Consider the following 19766-nt stretch of genomic DNA (forward strand, 5'->3'; position numbering starts at 1 on the left):
ATAAAGACAACACAACAGAAACATACACATAAATACAACAGACACAACATAAAAAGTTCATTTAGTGACTACACACAGGCATCTTGGTCCTTTTCATATTTCCCGATCAACGAGTGGCGGTGATATAGTCTGACCGAGTGAGGCACGAACGAGTTTTTGTGCCGCTCTGTTCTTGTTTTGATTGACAGTAGTCGCCCACTTCGCGACGACCTGACGTAGTTATGATGGAGCGAGTAGCCGTTGTCTTTTTTCGATGTACGTTCATGCGATGTTACCTTACATCTTTAGACCAACATTTATACTTTCGATTAAAGTAAACATTAAAGAGCTGATTGCCTAAAATTTTTTTTCTTCCAAACATTGTTGATACAAATGTAATTAGATCTAATCATCCCCCCCCCTCAAATCAGTTTTCATCTAAAAGGTTATTGTTTGCTTACAGCAACGACCTTGACCCCTAAACACCCTAACTGGATTGGCGCTTGGTGGCTAGGTTATGTTGTGTTTGGAATTCTGTCCCTTGTTATATCGATACCGCTCTTCTGGTTCCCACGAAAACTGCCACAGAGGCACAAAGCGACACCTGGCGACATTGAAACAGTTACCAAAAAGTAAGATTTTAATTAAGTTTTAATCTACCTCATGAAAATTGATGTATATATTTCACTGGCAGCTCTAGTTAATCTGCTGATTGTCTAGGTATTTTATAGAATACCTAAACTCTAAACTAAAGCAAGCAATAGAAAAAATAATAATTTCCTGAAAGATACATTTCAATTTTTGTTAACGATCTTTATTGAAAGAAAGACAGACTTTAAAAAAAATGAATTAAATCTTTAAGCTTAAGTGCCATTAAAGATTGGCTTTCATTCGTCAAAAAAACAAAACAAAGTGTTTATTGCTTTGTCGTCTGCAGTGATTTCTCGATCTCTGGACTTCCGGTGGCCTCGAACGCAAGCGGTGAAGGAATCAACGAATCTACTAAATCAAGTAACGGAAGTTTGATTCACCATCCCCATGTCGGATTCAGTTTCAAATCACTGCTACTTGAACTTAAAGGTGAGAAAGATGTTCGTAAAGATAATTTGCCTACCCAGTTAGTTCATTCCCCCCCCCTCCCCCAGTTAAATCATTACCTCCCCAGTTAGTTACTCTAGTCAAATGTAAATATGCATTTGCTATAAATCTCATGGCTCTATTTTATGTCTGTTCTACTATTTCTCGTTTGTGTTGGAGTTAAGGTGCCCCAAATTGTTGATGCATATTTTTAATATTCTAAACTAATGTTAAATTGCATTTTAGTTTTATGTTCCTCTTTGGTTTAAAAAATTCTTTTAACAAACCCTAATGCTTTCTTTGATTTTTCAATAAATTTATTAATATATTGATGTCATAATAACTTTTCATGAATTATTACACCTAGATATTTTGCGTTTTTTGTTTGTGTAAATGGCCCGCCATGAATGAAACAAGTAGTTTTTTTTTTTTGCTTTAGTATTTTTTTAGTTACTCTTTAATAGCTGGCAATTCTCTTGGTGAAAAGACGTGCTTCATTTGGATTCCCATTTCTGTAATTCTTCTAATTTCTTGTCAACATTCGACATCGCGTGTTGTTTTTTTATTATTCTATAAATTATGCAATCCTCTGTTCCTGAGTTCATGGAATTAGGTCATTGCTGTAAACGAGAAGTGGTTATGTGTCTAAAGACTGTTCCTATAGTGACACACGGGTTTACGTTTTTTTTTCGGTTTTAGATGTTGCTTTAGAGCCATTTATTTATTCCATTTTGTTTTCTGCCTATCAGGAAATAATGAATCCATTTGTTTAATGGACCAGCAATGCTAAAATATTGACATTTTTAAAGCAAGCTATGGTGGTGAACTTTATCAAATGGCCAATGATAGAATATGCATCTTCTGATTGGGACCCCTTAACTCAAGAAAACATTAAGAAACTGGAATAGACACAAAACAGAGCAGTGAGATTCATAACAAACGAATATTCACATTTGACTAGACTAACACCTTTAGTAAAATCACTAAATTTAGAAAGCCTTCAGGATAGAAGACGTCAAAGTAAAGTAGCAATCATACATAAAACATTGAACAATAATCTTCAAATACAAAAAGAAAAACGAATAAAATACTCAGAAAGACACAAAGATAAAGGCACATTCCTCACTAGGACAGATTTGTACAAATGCTCCTTCTTCACTAGTGCTATTGTAGCATGGAATGGGTTGCATCAGCCAGCCAGGAAAACCAGTGACTTGACATGATTTAAGTCATTGGTTAACATGCATGACTAAAAGTAACATTTGTAACATCTTCTTTTTGAAGTAACGTCTGTATTTTATAAGATAAGTAAAATGCTTTAGTGAGACCTGAAGAAAGGTATTTATGTGTGGTTGTTATCTAAGTTATTATGTAAAGTGTGGGCATTGATTTGATTCTGTAACTTTTGAGTTCTTGTATTTAAGACCATGAAGAATTAATAAAATCAACGTTTTAGCATACAACTGCTGTAGTGTGTGAGAAAATGTTCATTTTTTTTTATAACTTCTGTCTCTCTTTCAGGTTTCCTGGCAGTCTTAGTTAGACTTTGGACTAATCCTATTTACACCTGTACGATTATCTCCTCCTGTTTCGTCCTGTTTACAGTCAGCGCTATAGGTTCTTACACACCAAAATACATGGAGAGAATGTTTAATTTACCAGCCTACAAAGCCAATTACATCATGGGTATGTATTACAATGTCATGTTACCATGTAGGTAACTTTCATGGCATTTCATCGGTTATTACTTGTACATATCGTTGGTTAATATCATGTCATTTCATGAGGTAACACTACGTCATTGAGTGGGTTAATATCAAGCCATCTCATGGGTTAAGAGCATGCAATTTCGTGGATTAATATCACGCCATTTCCTGGGATAATACCATGCCATTCCGTGGATTAATATCAAGCCATCTCATGGGTTACTAGCATGTAATTTCTTGGCTTAATATCATGTAATTTTTTGGCTTAATATCAAGCCATCTCATGGGTTAATAGCATGCAATTTCTTGGCTTAATATCATGTTATTTCCTGGGTTAATGCCATGCCATTTCTTTGGTTGATACCATTTCATTTCGTGGGTAGATGCCATGTTCTTTCGTGGGTTGAAGTCATGCCATTTCGAGGGTAGATACCATGTCATTTCGCAGAATGATGTCATGGCTTTTCTTGGCCTAATGCTATTTTAGATGTTAACTTGATGTCATGTTTCAATGTTATCGCAATATTCTCAACAAATATGGTGACTTATTTCTTGGCCAAAATCTGCCAAAAGAGAAAACGTGAAATAAAAAATGAACAAGTTACAAACGTTTACATTTACAAGAAAGTAAGTTATTGTATTATCTAGAGGACTTATTTTATGTTTAGTACTAAATTTTCTTACTTTATTTTTCATGTCAATTTATATTTTTATTTTTACAAACACACTCCTTTAGCTCTGTGTTAAACTTACTAAACTCCGTGTTAATCGTACTTAACTCTGTTTAAACTCACTTAACTGTTTAGCTTACTTAACTCTCTTTTCAACTGTTTCGTTTATGCTGAATGAATTAGATAAAAAATATATAGATATAGGAAAGTTAGATGTGTCACCTTTTAACAGGGTCCGACTAAGTCTGACATTTAGATTTATAGGTCTAAGGCTAATGAAATACATTGCCACTTTTGATTAAGTCGACACTCTTTGATTTATCCTTTATGTTTTTAACATCTGTTTTTTTTTTTCATCCTTCCATAACAAGCTGGCAAGTCACTGTGTGCTTCCTGTATTGGTACATTTCTGGGCGGTTACCTGACCAAAAGACTCAAGATGACGGCCAAGAAAGCTCTTCTGTTTATAAGCGGGGCGGTGTTTCTCTCCTTCGTTTGCACTCTAGCCGCCATGTTCTTTCAATGCGAGCAGCCGACAGTACACAACTGGCCAGGGTTTGCTGCATTTTATTCCTCAATTATTGTAATGTTGTTTTTTTTAACTTTTCGATTAACATCATTATCAAACTTCATGTGAGTAAGGGGTTAAATCTTGTCTTCCAAAAGCTCTGGGTAGAAACCTTGCGGTCGTACGCCATGCAAAGTATGTCACCTTTCAGGTCAATAGCATGTGACTTCCCACACCTGTCGACACGGAAGTCAGCAAATCTAAGACAGTCGAAAAGAATATGAGATACGCCTTTCTCCTCCTCCTCCCTGCAGTGGGGGAACCTAGAGTCGAAGTTTGGCCTCAACTGTGCAAAGCATAAACCAGAGGGACACGGGTCCATCCTGCAGTAGGCTTAACACATCACAAGTTTAAACAAGCAGAGCTGTAAAAATTTACTTTTATAAAAAGCTTATAAAAGGGAAACAACGATATATGTAAAGCCTATCCATCAAACTAAATTACCAATAATTAATTGACTAATTGGTTAGTGTGTAATTGATTCATGGTTTGTTAGGTACAGTAAATAATTGTGTCAAGTTTGAATATGATTCGAAAATTGGTTTGGGAGAAAAAACGTGTTTAATTTTTTTTTGCACAGACAGATTGAGATGATATAAGCTTTGTAAAAATATCTATAAATATATATATTTGACTTTAAAGACACACCCTCGCATATTTGACTGTCATTCTTCTAACACAAGCTGATGCGACTAGGTCATTAAGTCATCCACACAAAAAAAAAATCCACATGTGACTATGTCATTAAGTCATCCACACAAAAAAATCCACATGTGACTAGGTCATTAAGTCATCCACAAAAAAAAATCCACATGTGACTATGTCATTAAGTCATCCACACAAAAAAATCCACATGTGACTAGGTCATTAAGTCATCCACACAAAAAAAATCCACATGTGACTATGTCATTAAGTCATCCACACAAAAAAATCCACATGTGACTAGGTCATTAAGTCATCCACACAAAAAAATCCACATGTGACTAGGTCAATAAGTCATCCACACAAAAAAATCCACATGTGACTAGGTCATTAAGTCATCCACAAAAAAAAATCCACATGTGACTGTCATTAAGTCATCCACACAAAAAAATCCACATGTGACTAGGTATCCACACAAAAAAATCCATATGTGACTATGTCATTAAGTCCTCCACGTGTGCTTAGGTCCACAGAGTCCTGCTACGATGACTGCCATTGTGAGGAAAATAAATTCTTCGCCATTTGTGGTCAAGACGGCAAGACTTACTACTCCCCATGTACAGCTGGCTGTAAGAATATCGTTAAAGAGGTAGGAGACTAGTATGATTGGCCTGGATGTGAGGAGGGGGGGCTGTCTGAAGTCAACTTAGTTCATAATTTTAAGTAAAAATACTCAGCAATGCTTTTTTGATACAATGTTAGAGTACTACTTTGGGTTAGAGACACTTCGAAAAAACTAGGTCAGTGAAAGGTCCGTTTGAATATAAGCCAATAAAAGGTCTGTTCAAAAACTAGGCTAGCAAAAGGTCTGTTTGAAAACTAGGTCAGTGAAAGTTTTGCTCCAAAACTAGGTCAATGAAAGATCTGATTGAAGACAAGGTACATGAAAGGTCTGTTTTAAGATTAGATCAGTGTGAGACTTTATTTAGCGTGCAATTTTTGAAGGCTTAGGGTAAAACACTGAGTGACTTTACAGTGGGATAAATTCTAGACTACTTGCATTGATTCATCATTAGCAATACGGTGCATTATAGTAGATTTAGTAAGTTGTTAGTGGTGTATTAATGGTTTGTTGTGTTCGAGTGACGGTTAGTGGTGGTTGAGTTGGGTGGTTATTCTGGCCGGTGTTCTATCTAAAACGGTCTGTGGTAATCGAGTGCGGTAATTATTCTGGTCAGTGGTCTATGGAAACAGTGTTGGTCATTGTGGTCAATGGTAACAGTGAATGTTAGTGTAGCCTGATCCGTATCAGTATGACGAAACAGTGTAGAGTGGATGATGTAGCTGACAGTGTAGAGTGGATGATGTAGCTGACAGTGTAGAGTGGATGATGTAGCTGACAGTGTAGAGTGGATGATGTAGCTGACAGTGTAGAGTGGATGATGTAGCTGACAGTGTAGAGTGGATGATGTAGCTGACAGTGTAGAGTGGATGATGTAGCTGACAGTGTAGAGTGGATGATGTAGCTGACAGTGTAGAGTGGATGATGTAGCTGACAGTGTAGAGTGGATGATGTAGCTGACAGTGTAGAGTGGATGATGTAGCTGACAGTGTAGAGTGGATGATGTAGCTGACAGTGTAGAGTGGATGATGTAGCTGACAGTGTAGAGTGGATGATGTAGCTGACAGTGTAGAGTGGATGATGTAGCTGACAGTGTAGAGTGGATGATGTAGCTGACAGTGTAGAGTGGATGATGTAGCTGACAGTGTAGAGTGGATGATGTAGCTGACAGTGTAGAGTGGATGATGTAGCTGACAGTGTAGAGTGGATGATGTAGCTGACAGTGTAGAGTGGATGATGTAGCTGACAGTGTAGAGTGGATGATGTAGCTGACAGTGTAGAGTGGATGATGTAGCTGACAGTGTAGAGTGGATGATGTAGCTGACAGTGTAGAGTGGATGATGTAGCTGACAGTGTAGAGTGGATGATGTAGCTGACAGTGTAGAGTGGATGATGTAGCTGACAGTGTAGAGTGGATGATGTAGCTGACAGTGTAGAGTGGATGATGTAGCTGACAGTGTAGAGTGGATGATGTAGCTGACAGTGTAGAGTGGATGATGTAGCTGACAGTGTAGAGTGGATGATGTAGCTGACAGTGTAGAGTGGATGATGTAGCTGACAGTGTAGAGTGGATGATGTAGCTGACAGTGTAGAGTGGATGATGTAGCTGACAGTGTAGAGTGGATGATGTAGCTGACAGTGTAGAGTGGATGATGTAGCTGACAGTGTAGAGTGGATGATGTAGCTGACAGTGTAGAGTGGATGATGTAGCTGACAGTGTAGAGTGGATGATGTAGCTGACAGTGTAGAGTGGATGATGTAGCTGACAGTGTAGAGTGGATGATGTAGCTGACAGTGTAGAGTGGATGATGTAGCTGACAGTGTAGAGTGGATGATGTAGCTGACAGTGTAGAGTGGATGATGTAGCTGACAGTGTAGAGTGGATGATGTAGCTGACAGTGTAGAGTGGATGATGTAGCTGAGATCACATGCTCAGTCTCAGTGAGAAACAGAGAGGGAGAGAGAGAAAGAGAGCGAGAGAAGGAGAGAGAGAGAGAAAAGAGAGAGATAGAACGAGAGAGTGAGAGAGATAGACAGAGAGAGTGAGAGAGATAGAAAGAGAGAGTGAGTGAGAGAGATAGAAAGAGAGAGTGAGAGAGATACAGAGAGAGCATAGAAAGAGAGAGAGAGAGAGAGAGAAAGAAAGAATAGCTTTGAATAACTAATTTATACTATAGGTAACAAAGAAATTAAGTTATAATTTACACAAAGTAACATTCTATTTTGATCAATTGTGAAGAAAATAAGGTATTATTTTTTTTATGCAAGTCTTATTTTCCTAAGGTATACCAAAACTGTACTTGCATAGTTGGAGGAACAGCTGTAGCTGGCTTCTGCGACTACGGCTGCAATCAGCTGTACGCGTACGCAATTTTTTCTGCTCTAGGTAGAGTCACTGGAACATTAGCAATAGTGCCAAAAATCATTCTTATAATCAGGTGACTTTTTTTTTTGGTATTAGGTATTTGGTATTAGGTATTTGTACTCTAATTTTTGAACACAGTTATCTTCTCTTTGTATATTTTATTTTTATCTTAAGATTTGACATTTATTAAAGAAAAACAAACAAGCAAGTAACATACTATAAAGTTAAAAAAAAACCCAACATTTGTCCATTATGAAAAGCCCTTCACTATTTCCGTCAATTTATTGTATGTAACTCTTAATAGTGTAAGAAGTCATTCAAGTGAGCAGTACTTCCTCAGTTTATTTAAAACTGTTTTGCAGTCTATACACTGTGATGTACTTGTTCAGGCTGTCCTGAGGTCAACTATAGATGACTGTTGACTTTCAACCAATTACTCTGCAAGCGTTTGAGTTTTATTGCTCGGGTGTATTCAGTGTAGTTGATCAACAATACAGAATAAACAAGACGATGGATTTAACGAGTAAAGAGATGTGGTCAACACTGATGAACAGTTCATACTATATTTATTCCAAGAAAAGGCCACAGTAAAAGTCTCTGTCAAAATAAACACGTCTTTACCCTAGAGGATTCTATCGCTAACTGATTTTCCGGTCTCTAACCCAAAATATCCCAAACGTCACTAGTCTCGTTCAATATACGTCTTCTATGGTGCGTCGCAAAATAACTAATCTATAAACAAGGTGTCTAACAACAAGACAGTGCGCAAAATATACATCAATGTCTATTCATTTTTTTTAAAACTCTAATATATAATACCTCCAACAAAAAATCAACAACAAAACTGATAATACCATCCTGTGCATTTTGCACATCTCCAATATAATTTAAGGAGGTGTGTGTGTGTGGGGGGGGGGTAAGAATGTCAATTTTGTGGTCTCAGGTTGGAATCTGACCTTTCATGGTATGTTTTACATGTTTTGGATGTTCCCTCGGAATTAAAGATTATTGTATCTGAGCAAAAATCTTCGCGTAGAATGACGGAGGATTGCGGCGGGCGAGATTCGAACATTGATCATCGAGACATGTCCCGAGCGTATACCACACGAAATTGTCAAAATTGTTAAAACCTTTTTTCGAAGGGGAATAAGGGTGGGGGTGGGGAAAGAGTTTTTATACTATATATAGGCTACTACAGAATAGTATAGCGAAAAACATATTTGAATTTTTTTTTTTAAATATAAATTATCATCATATTCTTTTGCGCCAAAACAGCTTCACCAAAAAGTTGGCGCTAAAAAGGCTGCGTTAAAAACGTCGCGTAACCAGACACGACTAAACTTTTGGAGGGCTGTTTATTAGTTATTGCCCATATTTCGAGTTCAACTAAGACGATAGTGACATTGCACGTTTCACGTAAAAGACACAGCATACAATTGGACATAAACATTTTTTTTTTTAAATATAGATGTGGGATGCGTGGTCGAGAGGCTAAGTGCGCTTGAACTTGGCTTGGCTACCTAGAATGGGGCTCGAGGTTCGACACCCGACTCGGGCAGAGTTGTGTTTACTGAGGCAGCACGGAAAACCAATTCCTAGATACCCCCTCCCACCCCCTCCCACCCCCCCACCCCAACCACTGGTCCACAAATGAGATTGGACCAAAGCGTTCTGAGCATGAATAAGCAATTTATATAGCGCTATATAAAAGCTATAAATATATACCTGCCTTAACGTGCACATTGTACATAGTAGTGTACATTTATCACTAAATTGTAAGTTGTACCCAGAAGAAAAAAGACTATTAATAATTATTTTGAAAGCCTAAACTGTACATTTATACTGTATATATATTTATACATTTACATTTAACTGTACTCATACTACAATAACATTTTTTTTTCTAAAAAACAACAAAAAACAAAACAAAACGAAACAAATAAAACTTTTATTTAATCATAAGCGTCTCTAAAAGGCTAAAACATATTTCTAGTATTCACTTATATTTTATTATATTTATTTGTACATTTTATGTTCATGTAATAACAAGGCAAAGTTCTCTTCGTAATTGGTATACATTATACGTACAATTCCCGTGTCCTCATTGAATACAGAGTTTCTTATATGCAAATAGTTTACATTTGCATTTATGACCTCTATACATTATACATGGTCAATTTCAATTACAAAGGCACTCCTTTGCAGTTTCTGCTGCTTGCAGATCAGAGTCGTAGTGTTTTCAGTCACCGTAAAAAAACAAAAACAAAATAAAAAAAACAATAAAAAAACGAACGCTGCAGTATCGCGAATTATTTGCTGTTATCACATCACATGCTCCCAGTGGCGTAGCTAGGGATTTGACATCATATTGAGGGCCCGGGGTTGCTTGACCTCTTTGGGGGTGGGGGGTCCCAGCATTTTGACACTCGACATCAGATAATGGCGTAATATTTAATATTTAAGGTGAAAAATAATATTCGAACATTCATTTGCCCCCCCCCCTCACGTGGGGGCCTGGCAGATTTTCAAATTATCCCCCCCACTTTAGCTACGCCACTGCATGCTCCCATGGGGCGTGGTGGCCGAGTGGTCAGTGCTTGGGGTACCGGAGCGTCTCGAGCTCGGGTAGAGTTGACAATCATGATTTTGAAATTCGGGAACTCCTAGGTCACATCTGGGTCCCCCCTCCCCCATCCCTAATGGCTACCTGCAATTGGTTGGGGAAGTATAGTTGGTTAGTCCTTGGGGCCACGCAGTCGTGGACCGTAGGGCCAGAGAAACAAATCAAATGCCTCATACACCGCACGGTCTTAAGGAGTTCCATTATCTACATTACAACACATGTGACAAGCCCCTTCGAGCTCCCGGTGTTTGGAGGGTTCTCTTCAGGGGGATCTAATTGCTTATCCATCTTTGTCCTATCTAATATCAATATAAAACAGCGCTTTGCGAGGTCCATTGGATATGTACAGGCAGGGCCGCTCTTTCATAGGCCCCGCGCGTACGAGTTCTAGGTGTAAATATTAAATTAAACCATTTTAACTTATTATTAAATGGTTCCTGGAACTCTCCTGAAATTATTAAATATAAGAAAAAGTCATGAAAATCTCCTGAAATTATTAAAATCTTCTGGAAACTGATGCAAATCTTAAAACAGACAAAATTGTCATTTCGAAGTGTCATTCAATATTGAAAACGCCAATCCTACTCGCGATTAAAAAAAAAAACATTGTCAGCTTTCATTTAATAAAAATGTAAAAATAAACCGAATTTTAACCAAAACAAGAACTTCAAATACTTAATTTACTTTAATAGTCACTAGTATACAAATATAGATCTAAATCTATCTCAACCTCTTGTATTAAAAAAAAACAACAAAAGCGATATTTTGCGAGTCGATAGTAAATCTAATAGGAAGATCTGAGTGTTTATCGGCTTTTTGTTGGAAAGCTACTCTCTACTGTAGATGGCTCGTAAAGTTAAATTGACAATGATTTTGTACTTAATAAAGTATGAATAAATGCAAAGATGAATTTATTTTATAATACAAATTCTTAATTTTCACTTATCCTTACCTCTACCCAAACTGGGCCCCGCGCAATCCGTTTCGCATAGGGCCCCGCAACCTGTAGGACCGGCCCTGTGTATTATGTACTATCTGTTAGTAAAACTAGCTAAACGCTTATGTGATACAGTTCTTGTAACTCTTCAGATGTGTTGAAAACAGAGACAAAGGGTTCGCCTTGGGCTTTCAAGCCTTCATGACGTCTTTGTTCGGTAAGTATCTAAACAAAAATTAAAAGAATAAACAGCATGAGACATATTTAAAATGTGTATAGTAAAGGTGGTCTATAGACCACAAGGTCTGAAAGGGGAACTTTACTTTACTTTTACTATAGGACAGCTTATATAAGGTTTTGTTTCGTTCGAACAGTCCGTCAGTCAGTCTGTCTCGGTGGAATCTTTTACACGTTTTTCTCCCACTTCCCATTCTCGGGTGAGGTTGAAATTTTGCAGAATTATTTATTGTCAAAGACAGTTCATGAATCAATAAAAAACAACAACAATTGGTTAAAGGGAAACTCCGATAGTTTTTCAAATTTTAGTTATTGACTTATTTAAATTCTGCGTAAAAAGTTGTAAGAGTAAATATTATATCATTTTTTATTTAAATGCTCAGAAAATTTTATATTTAATAAATTAGACAGAAAATTCTTCACGTCCCCCCCCCCCCCCCCCAAAAAAAAACGGGGTTCTGCGAGATGTTTTTAGTTTTTAAAAACGTGGCGTCACAAGGGTGCTGGCTAAATTTAGATCTAGACCTATATAACCGATAAACTCTCTAGATCTAGACCTATCGGATCGCATTTATTGTTACGCTTCACAGCTAGATGTAGTCTCCACGTTGATTTATAATCGGTCTTTGTTAATAAATAATATTCTAGATCTAAACCTCTATTTCTACTTGAAGAAAATTAAATATTGTTCTTCAGCTTGTTGCAGTAGTTCCAATCCCAAAGATAAAATCAGCAAGTATGCTGATACAGAAATTAGTGTCTCTTTTCATTTGTTTCCAAGAGATGAAGTTTTAAAGGGAAAATGGGAACAATTTATTCGTCTGAAAAGCCAATATTTTACAAAGGAATTAGCTAATTCCTATTTATGCTCAAACCATTTTGAGAGAAGCTGTTTCAGCAACTTCATTGCTGTGGAAATAGGATTTGAAAAAAAAAATGAAGCTAATACCAGATGCAGTACCAACAATACATTGGATTTCCAGGCCAAAGAATTCAATTATAGGATTTGAGTGCACCCTCGTGACGTCACATAGAAATTCGGTGAAAATCTGACCGTTTTGGATGCGCAGAAAAATTATGTCACAAAAACATCAATTACTAAGTTATTCTTGCAAATAAAAAAAAAAGAATAATATATTCATTATCTATAAATCAAAAATTGTCAAAACCATCGGAGTTTCCCTTTAATCAATTAGTGGTAATTAAGCAATTTTGTTTTATATTTAAAGAGCGGAGATAAACCTTGCTGTATTGAGAAATGTGACAGTTATTGTGAGGTGCTTTCCCTTAACTAAGCTTTGTTTTTAAATTGTAAAAAAACTACTAGACTTGTTGTAAGACCAGAAGTGTCCAGATTTTCTCCTGTCTTGAGATTAAATACATTTTCTACATTTTATTTTTCATTGCCGCAATAAAGTTGTACGATGTAACCGAGCCTCTCAGGTTTCATTGTGCACTGCTGGCATATGTTTGGAGGTGCCAAATGGAAACGTGTAAAAGGACCAGATATATCCCACGGGCCGCACTTTGGGCATCACTGACCTATACGTAACAACATAAGAAGCAAAGTTACAATGTCAACAATCTAACTCACACAGTCGATGATGTTACAATATCAACAATCTAATTCATACAGCCGGTGATGTTAAAATGTCAACAGTTTGACTCATACAATTATTTATTGTACCTACCAACACATAAATCCACAAGGTTACAAAACTGTTTGTGTGGAAACACAAACTCAAAATCGGTCCCCCGAAGTGGTCCACCCAGGCAGGTAAAAAGGCAGGTTTCAATATTTTCAGAAAGAATGACTGAATGAAATTCAGTCAAAGGCAAATGACAGAGAAGAATGGAGAAAGAAGGTTGACCGATCTTTTGTGGTGCCCCAACGGTCCACTTCCAGCAGACCAAGAAAGGTGAAAGTGAAGTTATATGTGAGTCTGGCCTAACTGATGTCATAATGATTATCTAATTGATCTAATTGTTTTGTAAAGGATCAATCTCTTATTGAAAGCCTCAAGAAAAAAAATTCCGTGAAAAAAATCTTAGGGTTTTCACTTATTATCCGTATCCCTACCCAAACTTGGCCCCGCCAAATTCGTTTCGCATAGGTCTCCATATTGCACGCGCGCACTGCAGTACACAGGATAATATGAAAAACTACTTATTAATTGTTGTTTTAAATTATGTTTCACTTATATGCATTATTAAATGATTTTTTTTCTGTTTAAAAAGAAAGTAACCCTTTTTTTTGTAAATGTAGTAGTTAGTATGACAGAACTTACTTAACGTAGCAATAAATTTGTAAAAAAAAATTTTTTTCTACAAAAATCTAAAACCGTTTGCATAATTGTGTTAAAAATATGGTAAATAATCATCTCCTTAGTAAAAAGCCTCCCGTGATAGTTACTATTCATAGTGAATAGTTGTAAAAATTGTGTATTTTTATGAAAAAACTACTTTCATAGTTGATTAAAAAAAATTAAATATTTCGCGTTCAGAAAAGATAAAAGTAGCCACTGCACCAGAACTTTGAAAGGTCTAAAATATAATGATGCTGAATTTTCAATATCTTTTCTAGTTTACGACATATAAACTGGACGAACGGACGGACAGACAGACAGACCACACAAAAATAATAGCGTCTATTCCCCTTTCGGGGATCGCTTATTAAGAAATGAACCAATTCGTCAATTAATTATTGGTAATAAACTATTTTGTTTGATATCGAATAAGGGAAAGAGCTGTTTTTTTTTTTTGGATTAAAAAAACATTTTGCTTGTTTTAATGTATAATGCAGAGGTGCCCAACGTTTTCGGCCTTGGGGGTCATATCGAGACCACTTGTCATAGAACACTGACCTGCGACGTCACAACCTGTGGGCAGTGGAGACCAATAGCTCGTCGAAACGTCGCACAGACCTGTGACGCTATAAATCTATGATATAAACCTATAAATCAACACTGACCTGCAACGTCGCAACCTGTGGGCAGTGGAGACCAATAGCTCGTTGCAACGTCGCACAGACCACGTGACGCTATAACTCTATAATATAAACCTATAGATCAACACTGACCTGCAACGTCACAACCTGTGGGCAGTGGAGACCAATAGCTCGTTGCAACGTCGTACAGACCACGTGACGCTATAACTCTATAATATAAACCCATAAATCATCACTGCCTTCTGTTTTTAACGTTGCGGGTTAGCGTTCAGACCTTCAGTGATGATTGGTCTTGATCAGATGGATGTCCAGTCGCCTGTCATGGATCGCACCTCCGGCGAAAATCCTTGCTTCCTATTGACCCCTTCGTGATAGTTTCATTATGTCCTTGTAGGCAAAAGTTTCGAAGAGTCAGAAAACACTGTGTCACAGCTATTTAATATTTAATTAATTTAATTCAATATTTAATTATTTTTCAAACCTGTATTTTCGATTTCAGGTTGGCTTTTAGGGCCGATTATTATTGGTTACGTCATCGATGGTATCTGCACAGTGTGGGACGTGACCTGTGGCACGACGGGGCGCTGCCTTTTGTATGACAACGACGTCTTCCGGGTCAAGCTGCACAGCTACTGCGCCACCTCTTTGGCCTGTTCGTTTGTGGTTCTAACGATCGCCTGCATCTATGCCAGGTGCACCGGATGCCTGGACGAGAAAGACCAAAAGAACAATAATAACACCAAAACGAGTCCCCTACATTTGACCAGTGTCAACTCTGACTATAGCCAGCACAAGGACATTACAGTCAGCAATGAAAATAATAAGAACGCTGACGGATTATGATTTCAGCAGTAGAGATTATCTCATTTAACAGAAAGAAAGTGTCGATTAAGGAGGTCCAGACCCATGCCTTATCCCTTTTAGAAAGTCACCTTTACGATTTTTAGAGGTTCAAAAACTGGGCTCAACTTATTAAAAGGTTTCTTTCCAATTACATCATTTTTCTCTCCTTATCAAACCGTAAAATGAAGGTAGGCTACGCCGCTGGAAACGTGCTTTTATCCCAAATGTGCTTTACCCTCATGATATCGTGTTTTTTTTTTTAAGTATCACTGCGCATGTCATAATTGCCTTAAAGTATTACCGTTTACGGAAGCCTAAATGTTACTTTTGCTAACTTTAGTCAGTATATGTCACTGAACAAAAAAATTGGTTACAATTAGGTTTTTAACCATATCAATTTTTAAAAAAAATATGTGTATATAAGTTGTTATTTTAAAATCTCGTATTACATGCATTAGGGAGTTTTGTAAAACAAATATTATGCTCAATATAAACTTATAGGAATGTTGCCTATTTTAAAACAGCTGTATTCAAGGATGAATAAAGTATTGTTGTATTTTCAATTTCTATTCTCATTTCTCTAAATTGTCATCAGATTTGCTGATAATGATTCTTTTAGGCCTCTGATAAAATCTTCGTTCATAACTTAAATAAATTTTTAGATCGAGACTCAAACTCGACCCCTCTTGTTAGTTCGCCAAGTGGTGTATGCCACATAGCCACACACCCAGCACATAAATATGGCAATAAATGTAATTGCTTTTGCTAAGTATATCTCATCTACTCTGTTAGTGGTTAATTTTTGTAGACATTTATTATTGGTGTTTGACTTCGGATACAAATGTCCAATGTCGGACTGGCTTTGTCCAGTCAGCACAATCGAGAATTTCAAACCAATAACTTAGCAAGATTAAAGTTGTCTCGGTGGTCTGAGATTGGAATTACATTACTGGAGAGATGAATACAAAAGTCAACCGTTCAATCACGGGTACAAAATGACTAGTAAACAAAAGAGTTCAGTGAAAAGGAACACGTAATGTTAGGTTAGTACGAGTGAGAAAGTAAAACTGGCAAGGCTTGAGGGGGTAAGGGAAAGGATCAATCTTTACATTTTTATTTATTGCACAATAAGAGGCAAAAAGTGGTTTGGTCTGACGAAGGTATAAAATCTGGCCAGGTGTTCAATTGACCTACATCGTACGTCAATGAGAAGCAAGTCACTATGGTAGTGTATTTCTTTTATAAAGCTTATATGAACTCACTCTGTCTGTCTGTCTGTCTGATAAAAAGTTTGTGCACGTTATTTGTCCCACATCCTTTCTCAGATCAAGTTGAAACATTGCACACTTATTCAATGGCATAGACAAGATATGAATCAATAAAAAAAATTACGAATTAGTCAATCAATTACTGGTAATTAAGTATTTCGTGTGATACCAGCAAGGGAAATTAATCCTTCAGTAGTTACGTATACGACTACAGATGTAGGGTTTCGACCCCTTTGATAATTAAACACGTTTTTTTTTCTCCCACACCCATTCTCGAATCAATTTGAAACCTTAAACAATTAATTATTGTACCTAAAATAATATGGATCAATGAAAAATAAACAAATTAGTCAATTAATTATTTAGCTTGATATCGAGTAAGCAAAATAACATCTAAATTATTGAGAGATATAGTTGTAATTGCGGAATTCTTTCCCTTAGATTAAGTTAGTTTTCTAAATAAAAAGGGATTTTTAAATTTTGCTTATTTCGTTTACTGAGCTTATATCAACTTACTTTGCCTGTCTGGTACAAATCTTGTACACGTTATGTCTCCCACTTCTCATTCTGGATCGATTTCAAACTTTGCACAATTATTCATCGTTGACGACAAACAAACAAATCAAGTAAAGAAACACTTAGTTAAACGATAAGGCGGAATCAATTAATTTTGTTTTATATGTAAAAATATACTAAGCTAATGGTAGATAAGCCTGGTGTAGGAAATTGGGCAGTTCGCTAAAAAATTTTTAAACTAAAATAGACTATAAAGCCTATTTTTATAAGTACTTGAATAGCTAAGTGGAAAACATGTCGGCCTGTCATTGTGGAGGCTCAAGCTCGACGACATTCTATTTTTTTTTATATATTGCTTTTGAAAGGCCAGCAAAGAAACCTTCTCCCAGATACCCCCCCCCCCCCCCCGTACTGGTTGGTCTACAAAAGTGTGCACTGTTACAATTACATTCAATACGAGTGAGTTTTTTTTTTTTTTTTTAAAGTATTTTTTTTGTAACTTGTATATGATTTACTCTCTCTCTCCCTCCCCTTCTCTCTTTCTCTTTCTATGTCTGTATGTTTCTCCCTCCCCCCTCACTCTCTATAATACATATATAAATATGTTACCTCCATCATTCCATTCATCGGCCCCCTCTCCATCCACCCACACAGACACAGACTAATACGGGCACATTGTGTGTAAAGAACTTTTCATTCAGACAACAGAATGTAGTTAGATCTCGCAGGCACGCAACATAGTCTCACAACTGGGTTATCACCGAATACTTTTATATTTGCTATTGTAAGTATTTTTTTTTTTAGTTACAAAAATTTTTTTTGTTTCTTTCTTTTTAAATTACAAAGTTGTTGTTTTTAGAAATCACAACCTTTTTTTTTCTTTTGCTTTTTAGAAAGTACTATCAGTATGCTAGATATTATATTCTTCGTATTTTGAACTGTTTTTGTTTCTTAAGTCTGGTGAAATAAAGGTGTCTGTCAGGACTTTAATTATGTGTTATTAGATATTTAAATGTCTAGGTAGCTGAACTATTTTGCCTCAATCATTAGGTTTAGCCTAATAGACACACCAGACACAGTCGAACATAAACCAATAATCAGTGCGTATGATGATTTAAAATAAAATATGAATTTAATACAATGATTTTTATACAATGAAACTGAAATGAATTATGTGAATGATAAATAACAGAAAAACATTTGGAGATATGAAGTCATATGTGTATTCATAATAATTACTTAAATAATATGCATATATTAATCGCCTTGCTATGATGTTCCATCACAAAACAATGACAAGGCACTGACAATGACTTCAACAACCCATCAACAATTTGTACCAAAGATTCGTCTCTGTGGCAGATACTGAATAAACTGTGAATCAACATAATTCATGGTAGTAACATTCAAGGACTGTCATTAACTCTTTCTCTCCGTAATTATTTTCTTCTCATTCCGATAGTATTATTCGTTTTGCTCATTTGTATTTCACTTTCCTGTTATGAGTAAACTTTGATAATTTTTGTTGGTTATCAGAAAATGTTATAGTTGGTACTGAATTATAGGAGAATGCATGCTCTTTTTACACAATACAAATTAAAGTTTATAAATCAAAAACCCAATTTAGTTTAATGGGAGTCAAATCAACGTTGGCATCGTCAGTTGGGAGAGAAAGAGTTAACTTCTGACCATCCAGAATGACAAAGATGCCGACTGCAATGTCCATGATAATACCAGTACCCACAGTATGAACTCAACGGTGAAATATGTAACGCCAACACTGAAAATCTATAAAAATAACAAGACTCTAGCGTCTTCTCTAGAACTATAAATGCGCACGAATCCGAATAAGGAATATCATTACAATGTAAAATAAAATTCAACCTAAACACAGGTCAAAGAGTCCGAGGCAAAATAGCTAAGGCTGCAGTGGCGTAGCTAGGGTTGGGAGGAGGGAGAATTTGAAAATCTCCACCGTCAATTGAGGGAGGCCCCCCAAATGAATGTTTTTTTACATTAAAAAATAAATATTACACAAAATGCAGGGGACCCCAAAAAGTCAAGCCCCTGGGGCCCTCGCCCTCAAACGATGGAAAATTCAAAAAAATATCTAAAACTGTTAGCATACATGTGTTGAAATAAATAGTTTCCCGTTTTTGTTACTATTAATAGTGAATAGTTATAATAATGTTGTATTTTTATGAAAACCTGCTAACACCGTTGATTCTAAAAATTAAAATTTTTGTTTTCTGAAAAGAAAAACGTAGCCGTTGCATCAGAACTTTCAGTGGTCTAAAATATCACGATGTCAGATTTTCATTATCTTTTCTAGTTTACGAGATCTAAACGTGACGAATGGATGGACGGACGGACAGACAGACCACACAAAACTAATAGTTCCTATTCCGCTTTCGGAGGCCGTTAAAAATAACGTTATTGCCCTAGATTCTAGAAGAAAGCAGCGCTCTTAACCCTTTAAACGCGTTTGGTAGATTAGCCTCTAAAAATCAGAATTGTAATTCCAAACAGCTCAGCACTTTAAGGGTTAATTTGGTGCAAACAAACTGCGACAGTGTTGTCTTCAATTCCAAACATTTGGCTCAGATTTTTTAGATTTAATTTTTAAATCAACTATGCAAGCAGTTTTTTTCATAAAAATACACCATTTTTACAACTATTCACTATTACTAGTAACAAACACGGGAGGCTATTTATTAAGGAAGATTGGTGTTTAGCATATTTTTAAAACTGTTTTCGATATTTTG

At 36.4% G+C, this 19766-nt stretch overlaps 2 protein-coding genes across 3 annotated transcripts in view; both read left to right on the top strand.

Moving 5' to 3' along the window:
- LOC106073264 (solute carrier organic anion transporter family member 2A1-like) overlaps positions 1 to 15616 on the top strand; it is a 34250-nt gene extending 18634 nt beyond the window's left edge. For both annotated transcript variants that reach the window (XM_056015736.1, XM_056015737.1), the window contains 8 exons: positions 443 to 611; positions 917 to 1059; positions 2578 to 2742; positions 3805 to 3988; positions 5169 to 5292; positions 7549 to 7703; positions 11343 to 11407; positions 14874 to 15616. In XM_056015736.1, coding sequence (XP_055871711.1) covers positions 443 to 611; positions 917 to 1059; positions 2578 to 2742; positions 3805 to 3988; positions 5169 to 5292; positions 7549 to 7703; positions 11343 to 11407; positions 14874 to 15217 — 1349 coding nt within the window. In that variant the 3' untranslated portion in view covers positions 15218 to 15616. The remainder of the gene's footprint in view (positions 1 to 442; positions 612 to 916; positions 1060 to 2577; positions 2743 to 3804; positions 3989 to 5168; positions 5293 to 7548; positions 7704 to 11342; positions 11408 to 14873) is intronic.
- A 1852-nt stretch (positions 15617 to 17468) lies between these two features.
- The window catches only part of LOC106065689 (solute carrier organic anion transporter family member 2A1-like), a 29782-nt gene continuing 27484 nt past the window's right edge, over positions 17469 to 19766 (top strand). Inside the window, exon 1 of the mRNA XM_056015738.1 lies at positions 17469 to 17785. The gene's annotated coding sequence lies outside the window, so the exon portion shown is untranslated. The remainder of the gene's footprint in view (positions 17786 to 19766) is intronic.

Source organism: Biomphalaria glabrata, chromosome 17, assembly GCF_947242115.1.
Source record: "Biomphalaria glabrata chromosome 17, xgBioGlab47.1, whole genome shotgun sequence".
Taxonomy (NCBI): Eukaryota; Metazoa; Mollusca; class Gastropoda; family Planorbidae; genus Biomphalaria; species Biomphalaria glabrata.